At 70.6% G+C, this 18811-nt stretch overlaps 1 protein-coding gene across 2 annotated transcripts; it reads right to left on the reverse strand.

The window, feature by feature from the left end:
* Positions 1-1816: 1816 nt before the first annotated feature.
* Positions 1817-15102, reverse strand: TBKBP1 (TBK1 binding protein 1). Of its 2 annotated transcripts, none has more exons than XM_083808917.1 (11): positions 14921-15102; positions 13855-14086; positions 12165-12513; positions 11965-12087; positions 11784-11888; positions 11366-11519; positions 11090-11268; positions 10965-11014; positions 5023-5141; positions 4022-4761; positions 1817-3802 (listed from the first exon to the last, which is right to left on the reverse strand). In XM_083808917.1, exons 3-11 carry the CDS (start codon positions 12384-12386, stop codon positions 3674-3676), a joined length of 1821 nt encoding a protein of 606 aa, XP_083665043.1. In that variant the 5' UTR covers positions 12387-12513; positions 13855-14086; positions 14921-15102; the 3' UTR covers positions 1817-3673. The 2 variants fall into 2 exon arrangements, with proteins under 2 accessions (XP_083665043.1, XP_083665042.1); XM_083808916.1 differs by having other exon boundaries at positions 1818-3802; positions 12165-12401; positions 13851-14086.
* Positions 15103-18811: the final 3709 nt, after the last annotated feature.

Consider the following 18811-nt stretch of genomic DNA (forward strand, 5'->3'; position numbering starts at 1 on the left):
CGTGAATCCCACCGGGGCTGGGGGGAGAAAACCGGTGCTGGGGGGGGGGGCGCTGCCTGACTGCAGGTCCGAGCGGGGGTCAGGAGCCAGGGAATGAGACCCCCACCCACAACCCGACATGGGGTCTGTGCCCCCCAACTGCCTGTGGGACCCCCATGCCGAGGTGGGCAGGGGCCGGGGAGGGGTGCGGGTGGAAGCGCTGCAGCCCTGGAGGGTGAGGGAGAGCCCCAAGCCACAGCCAGCTGCGGTTTGCAGCACCCTGCTGCGAGCTGCCAGGGCGGCAGCAGCGCTGGGGGGGGGGGCAGAGGAAATGGGGCTGCCCCCCCCCGCCCCCTGCCCTGCGCCTGGGGAAATTGAGGCACGGGGTGGCCGGGGTGCGGGCGGCACAGCGGGGCCGGCTGCCCTGTGCCAAGGGGGGAGCTGGGGTTAAGGACAGCTCCTGCCCCAGGGGGTGCGGGGTGGGGGGGGGACACGCTCACATCCCGCACACGGCACCGGCAGCTCGGCCCTGCAGGTGGAGGCACGGCACAGCCACCGAGCAGGGCAGCGTGAGCAGGGCAGTGCCGCTGCCATCGCCGAGGTTTGTAGTGCCCCCCTGCCCCGCGTGTCCCCAGAGCAGTGCAGGGGGAGCAGGAGCCGTGGCAGCGTCGCCTGCAGCGGCTCTGGGGCCTCGTGCGGGCTGGGGGGGGCACGTGGCCACCCGGGAGCACGGCACGGCCCTGGGGGGGGCTGCAGCAGGGAGGGCGTTGGGAAGGGGTCCGGGGACCCCGGACCCCCCCAGGCTCGCGCCCTGACTCATCGGCAGCCGCCCCCGGAGGAATCGGCCGCGGGATGAGTAACCGCACGGCTCGCTCCGTTTGAAATTTATCACGTGATTTCAAAAAAAGAGAGAGAGGAGCTGGGGGCAGAGTGGGCGGGGGGGGCAGCCCCTGCGCCTGGCCCTGTGCCCCGCGGAGCCCCCGCCCAGTGCTGTCCCAGCACAAACTGGTGGGAGACTGGGGACCGAGCCGGGCTGTGACAGCCAGCCCTGGGCATCCTCGACGTGGCCCCGGGCGGGGATCAGTCCTCATCCTGCGTGGGGGCAGCCACCCCGCTTGGCTCCTTTGGGGACCCTTCCCCGGAGCAGCGCATCCCTCTGGGAGCCACCGCGACCTCGCTGCCCGGCGCCGGGGCTGCCCGTGCCAGATGGGGGCAGGATCCGGCCCGTCCCGGGCAGGTGCTGCTCTTCCTTCCCCCGCCAGATGCAGAGATCAGCCCCCCGATAACGCGCGGCGCAGCTGCTGCCGCTCGGGCGCAGGCGTTGCGGAGCCCGTATCTGCTTCACACCATCGCCGCAGCCCTGCGCTCGCACAGCCCGGAGCTGGCTGCCTGCCGGGGCCACCTCTCGCCCCGCTGACGCTGAGCTGTGGGGAGCAGGGATGGAGAGCCCCCCCCCCCCCCCCCCCCCCCAAATTTTCCCTGCTGAGCTCTGGGAACTGCCACAACTCATCGCACTGCTGGGCCCTACCGCAGCGGGGCTGGCGGGCTGGGCTTTCCCGAGACAAGCCAGGTTTTCGGGTGTCTTGGCTCCAAGCTGCTGCACCCTGCGGGGCACAGAATTGGCTGAGAGCCCCCCCCGGGACCATGCCCCCCAACAGCACATGGGGAGGCTGCAGGCCTCACCGGGGCAGGTTTGGGAGGGACAGAGCCTCCCGGTGCGCAGGGCAGCCCCTTCCTCCGAGCGCTGCGTTTGGGTGCTCAGCCACCTGGCTGCAGCTGCACCCACCTGCCCCCCCCCCCACGGCTGCTGCCCCCCGGGACCCCGACCCCCACCCCAGGGCAGGGCTCGCAGGCACCTTTCGGCCGCTATCAAAGCCGGGGGCAAGCGGCAGAGGTGCGAGCGTGCCCGTCGGGGACTCTTGGCGACCTTCCCCGGTGTCATGCCCGAGGGGTGCCCCCTCCCTCTGCGCCCCGCGGTGCGCCCCCGCCCCAGCCGCGTTGCGCTCAGCGGCACCTCGCCGGCTGCCGGCTTCCGCTGCGGTCTGGGCCCCGCCGCGCCGGGGCCTCGCAGCTCGCCCCTGAGCTGCGGGCGTTTCTCTCGCCCCCTCCGCCTGTCCCACACCGCAGGGACGAGGCAGAGCGGAGCTGCTCGGAGCGGGGGGTCCCGGCGGGGCTGGGGGCCCCCATGCCCATTTTACCCTCCCCAAGGAACGGCGGTGACGCTCGGCACCATCACAGGGAGCGGCTCAGGAGCAGAGGGGGCTTGGGGCTGGTGTTTCGTGCCACCGACCCCACGCGCCCACCCACCCCAGTCCCCCCACGCACCCACAGCCCCCCCAGGCCTGGGGCAGGCTCAGGGCAGGATTTCCCCAGCTGCACGGGGACCCCGTGGGCGCTGGCCTAGCTCCAGCGCTGCTGTCAGCGCTGGCACCGGGGGCTGGGGCTCGTCCGTGCCATCACCCCCAGGGTTCACGGCGGTTTTGTTTTGTTTTAGATTGTCCTATTTCTTCTTGCCTGCCACAGCAGTAAACCCGAAACATCCCGCCGTGCTGGGAACGGGGCCATCTTAGTAGGTTACTTGCAACGGGCACCCCGAACCCGGTCACCCCATGGGCACCAGCGTGAGGGGACCCTGCCCGGGGGGGGGCCCGGGGCCGGACACACCACGGCAGCGCGCGCCCCACTGCAGGACACCCGCAGCCTGTCCCCCTCCTCCCCGGGGACCAGCAGAGAGGTGGCAGCTTTGGCTCCCAGCAGTGTTTTGGGCACTGGGGAAGGGTTTTATTGGACTCGGCGGCGTTTCACAGAGCGCGGGTCCCCCTGCGCGGGGACCCCGAGGGAGCAGGGGCCAGACCCCGGCCAGCCCTCGGGTGGTGCGTGTGGACGTGCGCGCCGTGGCACGGGGGGGCATGCAGCGCGGAGGGGCTCGGCGGCGGGGGGACGGTGCCGCAGACCCCCCCTCCCGACGTCGGGGGCCTCTCGGCGGCTTTGAGGTAGATCGAACGTGGGGGGTGCGGGTGGGGGCCAGGGGCGTGGGGCCTGGGCAGGCGGCCACACGGCCCCGCAGGGACCAGGGGTGCCGGCAGCCGCAGAGCTCAGTGCAGTGGTGCGGGACGTCCATGCTGTGCCATGGGCCGTGGGGTTTGTTTCTCAGCAGCATCGTTGTGGGGAGAAGGGAGAAATGGGGGCGGGGGGGCGATGCTTTTAATGTAAAAGACTGGAAAGATGCTTGAACTGGTGGGAAGAGGTGGGGGACCAAGAACAAGCAGCCCCCCCCCCAACCAATTCTGACCCAGTGGGCCCCAAAAGGGGCAGCCCCTTCCCTTCACCTGCTTTCTGGGGGCCAGATCCAGGACCCAGTCCCTCAAATCCTCCCTGAGATCAAGCAGAGAAACCCATGGGTGCAGGCGGGTCCTCACCAGCAGCCCCCAGACCCAGCCCAGAGCACCCCGAGCATCCTGGTTCGAGCATCCAAATTCTCCGTGGATGCATGGACTGGGCAAGGGGGAGTGGGGAAAACCCACTTACACGCGAGGCCAGGAGGGGCCTGGGGCTCCTGTGGGGTCAGTCCCTCCGCAGCTACTGAATACTTGGAGGTATTTCGGAGCCGTGTCACTCCTTGTGTTCTCATGCAGCATCCAAAGTCCGGGGAGGGGGCAGCCCGCAGCCAGGAGGGCGGCGCGGGCGGAGGAGCTCAGATCTTGCTGTTCTCCAGGTGCGAGTCAATGTGCTTTATCAAAGCATCGTCCGGGTAGCCGATGGGGAAGGCCAGCTGGCACAGCGGGCAGCTCCGGATTTCCGAGTCCACCGTCTCCATCAGCAGCTGTGGGCACAGGGGCAGCCCTGAGCCCACCTCCGCAGGGCCCGGGCCCGATCCTCGCCCCCAGCCCCCTCCCACCATCGTGCTCCTTCGCTGGGCGCGGGCTGGGGAGCCGCGGGGGGAACCGAGGCACGCTGCAGGGCTGCCAGGAGGAGGGGTCCCGGCCCCTGCCTGCCCCCACCCACCGCCCCGGGCCCTGGGGCGGGCAGGGGTCCCTCTTACGTTGATCGAGGGCCAGGACTGGGCGTGCTCGGTCCTGGCATAGGCGGCAGCTGCCCGGTGCGCGGCGGCGTCGGGGATGGGGAAGCCGGCGCAGAAGGAGGCGCAGCGGACAGCCCCCACCTCGGGGCTGGGGGGGCTGGGGACCGCCCAGTCCTCTTCGTCCGACGACTGCTTCTCGAAGCGCACGTGCTCCTCGAAGGGCTCGCGGGCGCTCAGGGGGGCCCCCGTGCCCCCCAGGTACACCTCGCCGTAGGGCCGGTGCTTGGGGAGCGTCGAGGCTTCGGGCTGCAGCCAGAGCGAGCGGCTCTGCTGGTACAGGGCCACGTTGCTCACCTCCGAGTAGCTGCGGCGGCCCTGGAAGCCGGCCTTGATGTGGCGGCTGGAGGGCTTGGCGTAGCCCAGCTCCATCCTCTCGCCAGGCAGCCGGTGCGGGGACGCCGAGGCCGGGGACGGGCAGGGCGGCGGGGCCGGGGAGCGGCGCTGCTGGGCGGGCGAGGGGCTGGAGGTGGGCACGGGCGAGCGGCGCTGCTGGGCCGGCGACTGGCAGGGCCCCGGGGCGGGCGAGCGGCGCTGCTGGGCGGGCGACTGGCACTGGGGGGCCGGGGAGCGCCGCTGCAGCGCCGGGGACTGGCACTGCGGGGCCGGGGAGCGGCCGGGCGCGGGCGAGGGGCACTGCGGGGCGGGCGAGCGGCGCTGCTGGGCCGGCGAGTGGCACTGGGACAGCGGGGAGTGGCGCTGGCCTGCAACGCAAAACGGGAGGGGGGAGACACAAAAAATGCCCCCGTCAGCTCGGCGGCACCTGTGTGCACCCCGGATGGATGGGGGGGCCCTGGAGAGCCGGTGGGAGGGATGCTCCCGGGACGGATGCTCCCAGGAGGGATGCTCCCGGGACGCATCCCTGGGGTGCTCCTGGGATGGACGCACAGGAGCGCTGCAGAGCCCAGAGGACGAGGGCAGTCATCACGCTCTTCATTTTCTGCAGCACCCCCGGCCCCTCTTACCGCCGTTGAGGCTCTTCTCCTGCAGCAGCGCGCGGAGGATTTGGCTCTGCAGGGAGCTGAGGTTCCTCAGGCGGCACAGCTCCTCCGTCAGCTCCGTGTAGGCCAGCGCCAGGTTCACCCTGCGGCGGGGACAGCGCGTCACCGAGGGCAGAGCACCCCTGGTCCCCCAGGCCAGCAGCGCCCTCCCTGCACCAGGCACTGTGGGCGCACCCAAAACGACCCCAAACCGGGCTCCGTGACTCAAAAGGGAAATTTGCAGCCATGCCTTGCTGCCCAGGGGCCGGGAGGAGCAGGAGCGCAGGCACGAGGCGCTGGAGGTGGGCACTGAGCTCACCAACAGCTTTCAAAGGCCCTGACAAAGTCATCAATTCTCCCCCAACTTGGGTGTCACTTTTAAAAAACATATTCTCCCGGGTGATGTGAAGGGAGAACCCATCTCCTGAGGTTCCCGCGGGGCTGTCAGGCTCGGCGCGCCCGCCGCCGCGCACGGCGAGTTGAACTGAGCCGTTGTGACACCCCCGGGACCCGGGAGACGCCGCTCGTAACAGCAGCCGACAGGTCTGCCCCGCGCTGCCTCCCCTGCGATCTTATCACGGGCAAGAAAAGAAAAGGAAAAGAAAAGGAAAAGAAAAGATGAAGTTTCCCCAGCTCGGTCCCGTGTCACATCCCCAGAGGCCCCACGGCCCTGCTGGGTGGCTCCGGGGGGGCCGCATGGGACATTCCCCAAACTGCCTTGGCCAGGCATCGCTGACGGCTTCCCGCCCTGCATCCGCCCCCCCCCAAGAAGCAGAGGAGACACGGGTGCTGTGCGTGCCCCCACCCGGGGCTGGGCTCTCGGTGCCTGGGTACAGCTGCCTCAGTTTCCCCCTGCGGAGCGCTGGGGTCCCTCAGTGCTCCTGACCCAACTTCGAGCCCGGGGAGCGCTGGCACGGCAGCCGCAGCTCTAAGCGGGGGCCCGGCTCCGGTGCTGGCTTTTGGCTGACCGGAGCACCCCCTGCCCCGGGGCCACCCCGCTCCTCTCAAAGTCACGCTGCAGCGCAGGGAGGAAGTGTGAAAACCGCAGCGCTGGGGTGGAGGAGCGCGCAGCGCCGGGGTGAGCGGGGCGACGAGCAGCCCCCAGCCCCGCATCGAGCCCGGAGCCCGGCCAGAGCACCGGGACGGGGGGCGACCAGCGGCTCCGAGGGTCCCTCCCGGAGCCAGGGCAGCCACCGGGCTTTTGGGGAGGATCGGTGCAGCTCCCCCACACCCTGAAAAATTGCTGTTTCAGGATAAAATGTGAGTTTTGATACGCAACTGCAGATAAGACGTGAGAACAAAACAGCTGCCGAAAACCCAGCCGCCCACAGGCCCCGAAGTGCCGGGGAGCGACGCTGCTCTGGCGGGAGCAGCCGGATCCCGCGGGGCTCCCGCTGGCCCAGGCGTGCCCCCTGCCACCTTTCCTGCCCCGCGCCGCTGCCCCTGCTGTCCCTTGGTGTCCCTGGAGGGATGCCACGGCCAGGAGAGGGCTGGGGACGGCGGTGGCAGAGAGGCAGGGCGGGATGGTGCAGGGCTGCGAGCACAGCTGCGATCCCCAGGTGGTGGCTGGTGAAATATGGGGGAGGCCAGGGCTTAAGGCCCCCCCTTCCATCCCCTATAAAAGCACACAACTTGCAGGGGCGCTCGCAGCCCTGGGGGGGGGGGGGGGGGAGGTTGGGGTCCCAGCTGCCCCATGGGGACAGGGACCCCGCATCCTGCCCAGCGCTGCGGTGGGGCCTTTTGGGGGGGGGGGGGGGGGGGGGGCAGTGCCACTTCCCCCGCCACGGGGCAGCGCTGCCAACCACATCACCTCACTCCCGCCCGGCCGCAAGGTGCCCCCCAGTGCCCCCAGCCCCAGCCGGGCGTGGGGGGGCTCCTCCCTGCCACCAGGGTCAGCACAGACCCCCCACTCGCTGGGGAGCTGGTGGGTGCAGGAGCAGGACGTGCCCCCCCCCAGCCAGGCAGGGGGTGCTGGGCACGGGGGGGGCCCCGTCCTCCACATGGGGCCTGCGGTTGCTTGGGGAGGGAGGAAGGGGTGACCTCGAGCAAGTTACGCCTGGTAAACAAGAAGGAGCCCTTAAATAAAAGCACAAACCACAGGCTTATCTGGCATCTGCGCGTGGGCAGGGGGTGGGCAGGGGAGAGCGTGCACCAGGGCTGCTGGGGGTACGGCTGGGCACCGACCTCTTGCCCCCCCGCCACTGGGACGGGGCCCCGGGGAGCTGCTGCCTGGGAGAGGGGGCGCGGGGACATCCCGGCACTGCCACCGAAGCCAGGGGCCGCGGGACAGATCCTGCTCCCCTCCTGCTTGCACCCCTCCTGGCTCCGCACCCTGCCGGCCTGCGGGACGTCGGGGACAGAGAGCGAGGCTGGGGAGGCTCCTTGCCGCGGCTGCAGGAGGTGTGGAGGCCGGCAGGTGTGGCAGCAGCACCCGTGGGTGCACAGGGTCACACCGGGACCGAGCACCGGCTGCCGGCCCCACGGGGGGGCTGGCGTCAGCCTGCAGCCACTGGGCACGTCCCCAAGGTGCCACCGTGCCCCTGCGCACCGAGGGGAGTGTGCTCAGCCCACCCCACCCTGCACAGGGAGACGGCCCTTGAGATTCATTAAAACCCACAAAAGCCCATTAAAATTAACGTGGCAGCGGGGAAGCCGGCGGCACGGGAGGGCAGCGGGGATGTGCCCCCCACAGCCCGCAGCCAGCACCCCTTGCTCTCAGCACCTCCACCGCTGGAGATCTCACACGGGACAGATCCCACGAAACACCCCCAGGTCCTGTGGCACTGTCCAGCATCTTCCTGCCCCCCCCCAGGACCAGCCCCATGCTGCAGGTGTTGCCGACCCCATCCGCACCCAGCCCCGACCCCTGGGGCTGCGCTGGCCGCCCCGCACCTGGCTGGGAAAGGGCCTTAGTGCAGGTGGGAGCGGCCAGGAGCTGGGAAGGGACAAAAAAAAAAAGGCAAAATCGAGGGAAAAAGAAAAGGTCGGTGCTTCCCTCCACGCTGCTGAGGTCACCGAAGACGCTTTGCCGTGGCTGCACCAGGAATTGGCTCAAAGTCTCCTTTCCCCCCAAAAAAGGAGCAGGCGCCGCAGCGGCGATCGCGTGGCCGCCTCCACAACAAAAGCAAGCGCTGCCATCGAAGGCAGTGAGTCAAACCCCAACCCGTCCTGCCCTTGCGGGCGCACTACAGAGGCAGGCTGACTAATTTGGCAAAAGAAAGAAAGAAAAGTCACCCAAAGATGAAAAGCAGAGATAACGTGCCCTTCACGCCAAAAAAAAAGTGGTGGAAAGGAGCAGGTTACAAAAAAGAGCCTTATTTACAAGAAAAGACAGCGCCGTGGAGGAAAAACTTATTCCCCATCCCAGCCCTGGGAAAGGGGCTATAGTGCCCCAAAAAGTGGGGTTTGCTCTGCTGCTGTCTGTGGGCAGAGGGCACGGAGCCTGCGGTGCCTCAGTTTCCCCACCCCAATTGGAGAGGGTCTGGGAATCGTTAACAACGCACTGGGGGCTTTGTTTCCAGGGGAGGGCTGGATGCTGGATGGCAAGGGCAGGGGCAGAGACCCTCCGCGGGGGGGGACACACCTGCCCCTCCCAGCCACGGTGGGGCTGAGCTTTGCCAAAACCAAAGCGAATTAAAGGGAGGAAGCTCGGGGGGTGAAGGGCGGCTGCTGGGACGCGAGGCGGGGAGACGGGGCTGCGGCAGCCCTCGGTCGGCCCCAGCCTCGGGGGGAAATCAGCGCGGATCAGGACGGCCCCGCTGCGACCGAGGCGCTGATTTACTCCAGGGAGACAAGAAACGGCAGAAGCATCCGTCGTGGCGAGAAAAAGGAGGAGAAAAAACCCCGGCACCCTCCCGTCCCCGCGCCCCACGAGTCCCGCGCGTCAGCTTTTATCTGTCCACAGCTCGGCGCGGCCGCACGCGGCTGCCGGCCCCGGCACCTCGCCGCCCGCCCGGAGGAGACGCAGCGCGGCGCCCGCCTGCTGCACATCGTGGGGGGCGAGGGAACGGAGCCCCCACCGCGTCCCGAGCGTGGGGACGGGCGCCTGGGGCTGGAACGAGGAGGGGAGCGGCGTAACGGGGCTGCTGCCAGAGAGGAGCGGGCTGCTCGGGGGGACATCGCCGCACCGTGCCCTGCATTGGCCTGGCCCAGCCCGACAGCTCCCCTGGGCCTGCTCCAAACCCGGGGGTGCCTCGGTCCGACCCCCCCGAGGCCGGGGGTTCCCGGCCCCTCTCCTGAAGCCGGGTGGTGCCTCTGGGGCTCAGCGCGGCAGCAAGGGGGAGGCCGGGCAGAGGCTCCGAGCAGGGACCCCCCCGTTGCTGCCGGCACCACGGCGGCTCTGCGCCCAGCTGCACCGGTGCGAATGGAAATAAATCCCCAAAAAACCGCTGGCGGGGGTCGTGCAGAGACGGTAACTGCGGGAGCAGCCCGGGCGTGCCGCTGGCGTTGCCAGCTGCATGGCACGGCACGGAGCGGCACGGCACGGCTCGGCACCGCACCGCACAGCACGGCATGGCACGGCGCAGCACGGCACAGCTCGGCACCGCACAGCACAGCACGGCATGGCACGGAGCAGCATGGCACGGCTCGGCACCGCACAGCACAGCACGGCATGGCACGGCGCAGCACGGCACAGCACAGCATGGCATGGCACGGAGCAGCATGGCACGGCTCGGCACCGCACAGCACAGCATGGCATGGCACGGCTCGGCACCGCACAGCACAGCACGGCATGGCACGGCGCAGCACGGCACAGCACAGCACGGCATGGCACGGCTCGGCACCGCACCGCACAGCACGGCATGGCACAGCGCAGCATGGCACAGCATAGCATGGAGCAGCACGGCACGGCTCAGCACCGCACCGCTCTGCACAGAGCAGCACAGCACGGCTCGGCACCGCACCGCACAGCACAGCATGGCACGGAGCAGCACGGCACAGCACAGCATGGCATGGCACAGCTCGGCACCGCACAGCACAGCATGGCATGGCACAGCGCAGCATGGCACGGCACGGCTCGGCACCGCACTGCACAGCACGGCATGGCACAGCGCAGCATGGCACAGCATAGCATGGAGCAGCACGGCACGGCTCAGCACCGCACCGCTCTGCACAGAGCAGCACAGCACGGCTCGGCACCGCACCGCACAGCACGGCATGGCACGGAGCAGCACGGCACAGCACAGCATGGCATGGCACGGCTCGGCACCGCACAGCACAGCATGGCATGGCACAGCGCAGCATGGCACGGCACGGCTCGGCACCGCACAGCACGGCATGGCACAGCGCAGCATGGCACAGCATAGCATGGAGCAGCACGGCACGGCTCAGCACCGCACCGCTCTGCACAGAGCAGCACAGCACGGCTCGGCACCGCACCGCACAGCACAGCATGGCACGGAGCAGCACGGCACAGCACAGCATGGCATGGCACAGCTCGGCACCGCACAGCACAGCATGGCATGGCACAGCGCAGCATGGCACGGCACGGCTCGGCACCGCACCGCACAGCACGGCATGGCACAGCGCAGCATGGCACAGCATAGCATGGAGCAGCACGGCACGGCTCAGCACCGCACCGCTCTGCACAGAGCAGCACAGCACGGCTCGGCACGGAGCAGCACCGCACCGCACCGCACCGCACAGCACGGCTCGGCGCGGTGCCTGCGCGGCAGCAGCGCCCTCTGGAGGCAGTCCCCGCTCCCCCGGTCCCCCCCCCCCCGGCGCGGCGCCCCCCGCCCGGACCCCCCCCGCAACGAGGCAGAGAAGCGGTGGGGAAGGGGCAGCCCCCCCCGTCCTGCCCCCAGGGAGGGCGATGGGGCAGCGGGTGCCCACCCAGCACCCCCCGTGTCCGTGTCCCCCCCCCGTACCCTCATCCTCCCGGGGTCCCCCCCGTGCCCGCACCCCACGCACCCCCGGGCACTTACTGGTCGTCGCCCATCTTCTTCACCCAGGCCATGTCCCGCTCCGACTGCTCCTGGGGACAGGGCACGTCCGTGAGCCCCCGGCCCCCATCCCGCGTCCCCACGGCCGCATCCTGCCCACGCCGTACCTGCTCGCGGGTGTCCTGCAGGTGCTTCAGCTCCGCCTGCAGCCGCTCGCACTCGGCCTTGAGGTGCTCCTCGCGGTGCTGGGCGCGCTGAGCCTCCTGCCGCGTGGCCTCCAGCTCGGCCTCCAGCCGGCCCGGGGCCTCCAGCCCGCGGCTCGGCCAGCCCGCGGGCCGATCCAGCACTGCGGGCAGGGCACGGCTCAGCACCACGGCCGCGGAGGGCCCTGCCAGAGGCTGGCCCCCGGGGGGGGAGCCGTGGTGCGTGCGAGGGGGGCTCACCGTGGCTCAGCGCGGGGTTGGGGTGCAGGGAGAGGAAAGGCACCTCCTGGCCCGGCAGCGGGGCGCCGAGGCCGGGGAAGGCGCCGCCGTCGCGCTGCCGCAGCTGCTGCTCCAGGCTCCGGATGCGGCTCAGGTGCGTCTCCACCAGCACCCGCTGCCGGGGGGGGGCAGAGGGGTGAGCCCCACCGCCCCCCAATTAATCCTGCCCCCACGCCTCCTGCACACCCGGAGCTTGGCACCCCGATCCGCCAGCCCCCGGCCCTGCGTCACCGCATCCCCGCCGAGTCCCGGCGGTGCCACTGACAGCAGCACTGAGGCCACCGCAGCTCGCTGGGGGAGAAGCGATTTGCCCAGCATGGGGAAGGGGACCCCAGTGACCCCTCCCCTGCCAGTGCCCCTGCCAGCCGCAGGCGCCCACCATCTCGCCCAGCTCCGACTCCAGGTCTGCCTTCTCCACGCACAGCTTCTCGTAGGCCTGGATCATCTCATCCAGCTGCTCCTCCCGCTCCTTGCTCTTCTGCAGCTGCAGGGCAGGGGCGGGGGTCAGCACACAGCCTGGGGACCCCCCCCCAGCACCCAGTGCCCCCGACCCCGCTCACCTCGTGCTGGAACTGGTTGAGCTGCTGCTGCAGCGACGCCTTCTCGCTCTTGAGCAGCGACGTCTCCTTGGCCTCGTAGACAGAGAAGATGTGCTCCTCCCCGAACTCGCCGATCAGCGGGTACTGCGGCCACGGGGCAGAGCCGTCAGCGGGGACCCCCGGCCCCCAGCCCCCCCCAGCCCACGGCCCCAGGCCCTCACCTTGACCTCGTACATCTTAAGGCGCCGCTTGAGCGTGGAGTTCTCCCTCTCCAGCCCGGTGAGGCGGTTCTTGATGTCGTCGTAGGCGGTGATGAGGGCGAAGTGGGAGGCCGAGCACATCTCACCCGAGAGGTCGGTGTTGGGGCTGTCGAGCCAGTCCTCGTCCGGCCCCAGCGCCTCCTGCGTCAGGATGCTGATGTCGTCCTCGAACATGGAGTCCATGGCGCCGCGCGAGTCCTGCCTGGGGGGACGCGAGCACCCCGGGGTGAGGCGGGGACAGATGCGGCCGCAGCAGCTCAGGCGCCCTCGGAGCTGCAGGGCCGCCGGGCAGGCCGGAGGGCACAGGTCCCTGCAGCGGGGGGACACGGGCCATGTGTCACCTCTCCTGCCCACAGAAGGGAGGGAGCAGGGTACGAGCAGCACCCCAAGATACTGGGGAGGATGCCAGAAGCTGGCATCAGGGAGCCGGGACGGCAGAGAGCATCCCGGCGGAGCAGCCCCAGGGGGACGCGGTGACTTTCCCAACGTCCCCCAGGGAGCGAGTGCCAGAAATAGCGGCCGGTGCCGCCGACTCCCACCCCGCAACGCACGCGAGCTGCTTTCCGCCCTCCCACGCGGCACGGAGCCCGCGCAGTGCCCTATATACCGGCGCTGCCGCTCACCCCCAGGAGCTACCTGGCTCACAGCACAGCCCCAGCGAGGCCTGATCCTGCCTGGCCAGCTCTCAGCCCCAGCACGGCAGGATTTGTCCCCAGAACAACAGTCACAAAGCCACCTGTGAGCAGGGTGCTGGGGCCGAAGAGGCTCCTGAAAGGCTCTGCTGCCCAGTGCCCTCCCGCACTCACCGGGGGCCAGGCTGCTGGCAGCGGAGCTGTCCCCCCCGAGCTGGTCGCTATTTCGAGGCATGCAATTAGCGGGAGCCCCCGCGGCCCAGCGTGTGGCGGAGCGGCCACCCAGCCTGCAGGGAGCTCGCGCCCGGAGCAGGCCAGGAGGCAGCGGGGGCAGCTCGCCCCATCCCACCCGCAGGCAGCGGCGCGGCGCAGCCTCATCCGGGAGCCGCGGCCACACAAATAATTCATTGCAGCAGGCAGGAAAGGGAGGCGAGCTCTGCAGGGTGGCAGGCGGGGACAGCCTGGGGCCAGCCCGGCGCTCTCGCTGCCCCAGCCCTGGGTGCAGAACCCCCGGCTGCTCCCCGTGCCCCCAGCTCCTGGGAAGGCCGGGGGGGGGGGGGGGGCAGCCCTGGGCTGAGCTTTGCAGCCTTTGCTGGGATGGGGATCACGAAACGCAGACAAAACCCCCAGCACCACAGCCCCTCATCTGTCCCCACTTGCTGTCCTCAGGGCTTTAAATCCACGCCCTAGGGCAGTGACAGAGGGGACGGGGCACCCCAAGATCCCCCCCTGCTTGGGCAGGGAGGGCACCATCATCATTCCCCTGTGGGGAAACAGAAGGCACCCAAAATCATGCGAAAGCCAAGGCTGGACCCCCCCAAGTCCCTGGGGGCTCCCTCAAAGCAAGACCCAAGAGTCCTGGGGCTGGAGGGTGCCCTGGGGGGCACCACGCAGGGCATGGGGACACCGGAACCAAGCTTCCCAGCGGGGTACCGAGCCCGGCGCCTGGCCCTGCTGCCCCCTGCACGGTGCCTCAGTTTCCCCAAGTGCACCACGGCGGGACCCCTCGTGACACCTGCCTTGCAGCGGGCCCCGGGCGCGGGGCGAGGCGGTGCGGGCTGGGCAGGGCTGCGGCGCGGGCGCCTCAGGCGCGGGCAGCGAGGCGAGAGCTCGGCAGGTCGGCCACGAGAGGCGGCGGCGGCGGCGTTGGCATTAGGCTCCGGGGGCAACGCAGGAGGTCCCCGAGGCTCCGCGAGGCTTCGCTCCCTCCTGGTTCCCAGCAGCCGGCCCCTCCTGGAGGCCTGCGGGCGCCTTTAAAGAGAGCAAAACCGAGGCTGCAGCTCCCTGCGTGGGGACGGAGCGCCGGGGGGACGGCAGCGGGCAGGGCCGGTGCCAGCCCCAGCACCCGGCTCCCCGCGGCTGGGGGGCTGCGGGGGGGGCTGGCGGCCGGGCAAGCACGAGGGGGGGCGAGCAGCGAGGCGGGCAGGGGGCGCGCCCCCGGCCCCGCGGGCAGTGCCCCGGCGAGGCGGCGAGCCCGGGGGTCCCGGTGCGGTGCCGGGGAGCGCCCCGGGGGCGCGGCGGGCACGAGGCCCCGGTGCGGCGGCGTGCACGTGCGTGTGCACGAGGCTGGGGGGGGGGCACCCCCCGCGACCCCGGGGGCCTGCGGCTCCTCGGCGCCCCCGGCAACGCGCCCCGAGCCCCGGCTCGGCCCCGACCCCCCCCCCTCCCCGAGCCCCCCCCCGCCGGGGCTGCCCGGGGAGCCCGCACGGCACGGGGGGGGGGGGTGGGCAGGGGGAACCGGGGGGGGCCGGGGCCAGGGATGGAGCCGGGGACAAAGGCGCAGAAGGGGTCGAGCCGGGGAGCGGGGCGGGGAAGGGGACGGGGATGGGGACAAAGACGGGGCCCGAGGGGGGGCGGGCGAGGATGGCGACGGGGACACGGCGGCGGGGATGGGAAAGGGGCCGGGAACGGGAGGGGGCCGGGCCGGAGGAGGGGACGGGAGCGGGGCCGGGGCCGGGGCCGGGCCCGAGGAGGCCGGGAGCCGCCGGGCAGCGGCGGGGCTGCGGCGAGCCCGGCCTGGGCGGGGGGAGCCCGGTTCCGGTTCCTTCCCCCGCTGCCCGCCCCCGGCCCAGGCCCCGCACTCACCGGGAGGGGCGGCGATCACCGGGAGGCGCGGCGCTGCGGCGGCGGCGCCCGCCGGGATGCGGCTCCTTCCCCCGGCCCCGGCCCCGGTCGCGGTGTCGGTGCCGGTGTCAGCCCCGGTCCCGGTCCCGGTCCCGGCCGCCCCCGCCGCAGCCCCGGCCCCGGCCGCCGTTTCTTCCGCTCCGGAGACACCGCGAAACCACGTGGGCACCGGGCGGCCGCCAGCGCCCTCCCCCCGGGCCGCGCCGGTACCGCCCCGGGCCGCGCCGGTGCCGCCCGCCGGGACGCGGCTCCGCTCCGGGGCCGCCCCCGCCCGGCCGCGGTCCCGGTGCCGGTGCCGGAGCAGGGCAGTGCCCCCCCGGGGCCGGCGCGCCCCAGCCCCCGCCCGCTGCAGCCCCCCGCCTCCCCCCTGAGCAGCGCCACGGGGACCGGAGCCCCGGTACCGGAGCCCTCGGGCAGTGCCCGGGGCTGCCCCCGGCCCCCGTTGGGGCAGAGAGCCGGGGGGGCGGGGGGGGGGCTCCTTTCGTCTCCTCTCCCATCGCCGGCCCCGTCGCGGTGGGGCCGAGGGCTGAGCAGAGCCGCAGCCACATGCTGTGGGGGCTGGGAGAACATTTTATTCCCTGAATTGTTCCCTCGGAGCCGCTTCCATTATGGAATTACATTTTTTTCACTTTGCTGCACATGGGTTATTAATAGCTGCTCTGCTTTTGCCGCTGCCGCTGCCTCCGAGGGCTCCCCCAGCGAGCTGAGCCCCGCTCTGGGGGCAAACCCCAGCAGCCCCCGGCTCGGGGAGCGGGGCCCGGTGCCAGCCTGGAAGCCGGGAGCAGCCGGACGGACCCACGGCACCACGCGGACGGACCCACGGCAGTGCCGCCAGCCCCACAGGCGTGCAAGTCCTTGCCAAGGCCCTCGGCTGCGAGATGGAGCCCAGGAGCCGCGTCCCAGCGCATGGCTTGGGCAGCTCCGCTCCCGTTCAGGCGCTGGTGATGGAGGCGTCAGCACGGGAGCGATTCCCGGCCCCTCCATCGGCCTCCAACACGCGACGGCTCGTGCCGGGGCTGGGGGAAGAGGCGTCGGGGTAGGGAAGCGGCGAGGAGCACGCCGCGCTTTGGGCTGAGCATGGCAGCCCCGTCCCCACAGAGAGCCAACAGCAGCGAAGCCCCTGGCAGAGGCGTTCCCGTGGGGCCCCATCCTGCACCCCTGCCGCAGACCCCCCTCCCGGTGCTATGTATAGCGCAGCTGTATCATCGCCTGGATGGCGGCTCGGCTGCGCCGTGAGAGCGCGGCGGTGATTCAGCGGACGTCACTCGGCACCCGGGAGCTTCGCTCTTGGAGCGGGAGAGGGGTGGTTGGCAGCAGGGCTGGACCCCCGCCGCCCCGCATCAGCAGGTCCCCTGGGGAACGCTGCGGCAGCCCCAGGGCTGGAGCCAAACCTGGGCACAGCACCGGGCCTTCCCGAGCCAAAATCGCAGCGTTGGGCCCGGGAGGTTTTTGGAGACTGATGCACTGCTGCTGCCTCCCCCCGCTCACGCTGCCCTGCAGCCAGGACAGGCATCAGGCTGCTAATGGGCTGCTGCGAGCGGAGCAGAGCCATTTCCATCTGAATTTCTGCCAGGGAAGCAGCGCGTCACATCTGGTGCACGGCCGAGAGAGGAGGAACCGGGGCTGGGGGTGCCCCAGGAGAGCCCTGGCGAGCCCGGGAGCGGTCACCCCGTGAGGGGCAGCGGGAGCCACGGGGCCGGGCTGTGCCGCAAACAGGGCCCAGAAAAAAAACGAGCACCAGCTCAGGCTCTGCTCATGCTCACAGACTGCTGCAGAGCGCTTTGAAGTGCAAATTAAGGTTTTCCATCAGGTTTGAAGTTAATTTTGACGCAAAGAAAACAGCGAGTCCTCGCCCATGCGTGTGTGCAAAGGAGGCAGGTGCTGTGCGGGGCTGCGCAGCCCTCAGGGGTGGCAGCACAGGGGGACACAGCCTGAGGCCCCCCCCAGCCCCGCAGAGGGGCCGCATGCAGAGCTTGGGCCCAGGCCATTGCCGTGTGTTTGGGAAGAGCCTCGCACAGCGCCTGGGCCGCTGCCACTGGGCCGCACAGTAATTTGCCCATCGCTTTTTGCTCGCTCACAAGGGTCTAGCGCAGGGCTATGAAACTCAATTTACACCGGCAGCCACAGACACACTGGTAGAAGCGCTATTTTAAGCAGCGAGGTTAGACCAGCGCAGATGCATCATTGTGCAGAGAACCTAATCACTCTGCCACATGGCCACTTAGAGTGGAAAACCTCAGATCATTTTCCACTTGGCTTATCTGTGCCCGTTGCGGAGCAGCACTTGTCTGAAAGAAGAGCACCAGGCATTCGAGAGGCCGATGCTGAGCTCATCTCCCTGCCACGCAGGGCTCCCGTGCTTTGGGGGCATCGCCCAGTTCTGGCCCCTCTGCATCCCCAGGAGAGCCCTGGGCCGGGGCAGGGGGGGTGGAGGAGGGTGCCCAAGCCCCCTGCGCACCCTGAGTCCCCTCGTCCACGCGCACAAACCTCACTAAGATGCAGCCACACGTTTGTGTCAAGCCATCACAGCTCACACCAAGAAGGGCAGCAGCGGCGGACATCCACCAGCACAGCTCTGTGGTTTCCATGCTGCCCTCAGGCTCAGGTAAGGCCCTGCGGCCCCCCTGGGTGCAGAGGAGGGTGCAGGGGCTGGGGGAGGGCCGCACCGCACGGCCGGGGGGCACAGAACCCCCCGGGCCCAGCGGAGCCCACCCACACCTGGCTCTGGGCACCTGCAGTGCGGTTTCCTCCAGGGCCCCGGGTACCCGACCCGAGGGGATTCACCAAATTCCCACCGCTGCGCGTTGAGCTCCTGCTTCGCTTGCACTCGCAGCCAGCGCCTCGGGAACAACAGGGCTAAAAAGCAGCGGTGAAACGAGGGACGGCTCAGCCCAAAGCGCGGTGTCACCGGGGAGCGAGCGCCAGCCGCTGAAGCCACCGGGCCCTGCGCCCAGCGGGTGCCAGACAGTGGCTCCGCACTGGAGCAGGGGCCAGGGCCCCGCTGTCACCCCCGGGAGCAGAAAGCCGAGCGCCTTCGCCTCACTCCTCTCCCAGCCCCGCGCAGGATTTGGGTTTCTCCTGCCCTCGGCTGCTCCCCGGGGCCTGGCGCCCGCAGAAGCCGAGCCCGGCAGCGCGGATGGGGCCGAGCACCGGGAGGAGGCCGAGCGCCGTCCCCAGGAAGCGTCGCGCAGGGCCCCGCGCGCTCGGTGGCACAGATGGCAGCTGCCACGCCGCTGCCACGCCGCTGTCACCCCCCGGCTCCCCGCAGGAAGCGCGCGGCCGCCGCACACCCACGCCGTCTCAGAGCACCGCGGGGGCCGCGGCTGGCGGGGGGGGGAGCAGCAGCGGCTCTGTCAAACGAAGCAGCAAAAAAGTAACGAAAACCAAAATAAAGCGGCTTTTATTTAGAAGGTAAATAAATCGGGCCTACCGGTTTGTTAGCGGCTGGGTCCTCTCCAGGCGCCGTTAACGCGTCGCAGCGGGGAGGAGGCGCGGTAACGGGGCCCCGGTGTCGCAGCCGATCAGCTCTTTGCTGGGGGAAGCGCCGGCTCCGTCGCTCGGCGTGCCCGAGGAAACGACAGAGCTCCGTTCATGAAGGAGCCCGGCTGGGCACCCCTTGAGGCCAACCTCCCCCTGCCAAGGCACCGGGGCAGGGCAAGGAGCCGGACACAGCCCCAGGCATATCCCGACCCGCTGCTGGAGCGGCCCCTGGAGAGGAGACGTCGGGGTGGGCTCTACCCGCTGCACCAAAAGCAGCTCTCCAGGAGCCTGAAGGAAGCCAAAGAGGTGCTCGTGCTCCCTCCGAGCCGGCTGCTTCCCTGAAGCGAACAAAACCCCCAGAGCCCCAAACAA

This window comes from Anser anser, assembly GCF_964211835.1.
Source record: "Anser anser genome assembly, chromosome: 23".
NCBI lineage: Eukaryota > Metazoa > Chordata > Aves > Anseriformes > Anatidae > Anser > Anser anser.

Bases quoted from the DNA above. Each gene is read 5' to 3' on its own strand.
- TBKBP1 (XM_083808917.1), bottom strand. From the start codon at position 12,386: ATGGACTCCATGTTCGAGGACGACATCAGCATCCTGACGCAGGAGGCG. The intron at 11,015-11,089 runs GTACGGCGTGGG...CCCTGTCCCCAG, and splicing joins TGCAGGACACCCGCGAGCAG to GAGCAGTCGGAGCGGGACAT. The intron at 4,762-5,022 runs GTAAGAGGGGCC...TTTGCGTTGCAG, and splicing joins GGAGAAGAGCCTCAACGGCG to GCCAGCGCCACTCCCCGCTG.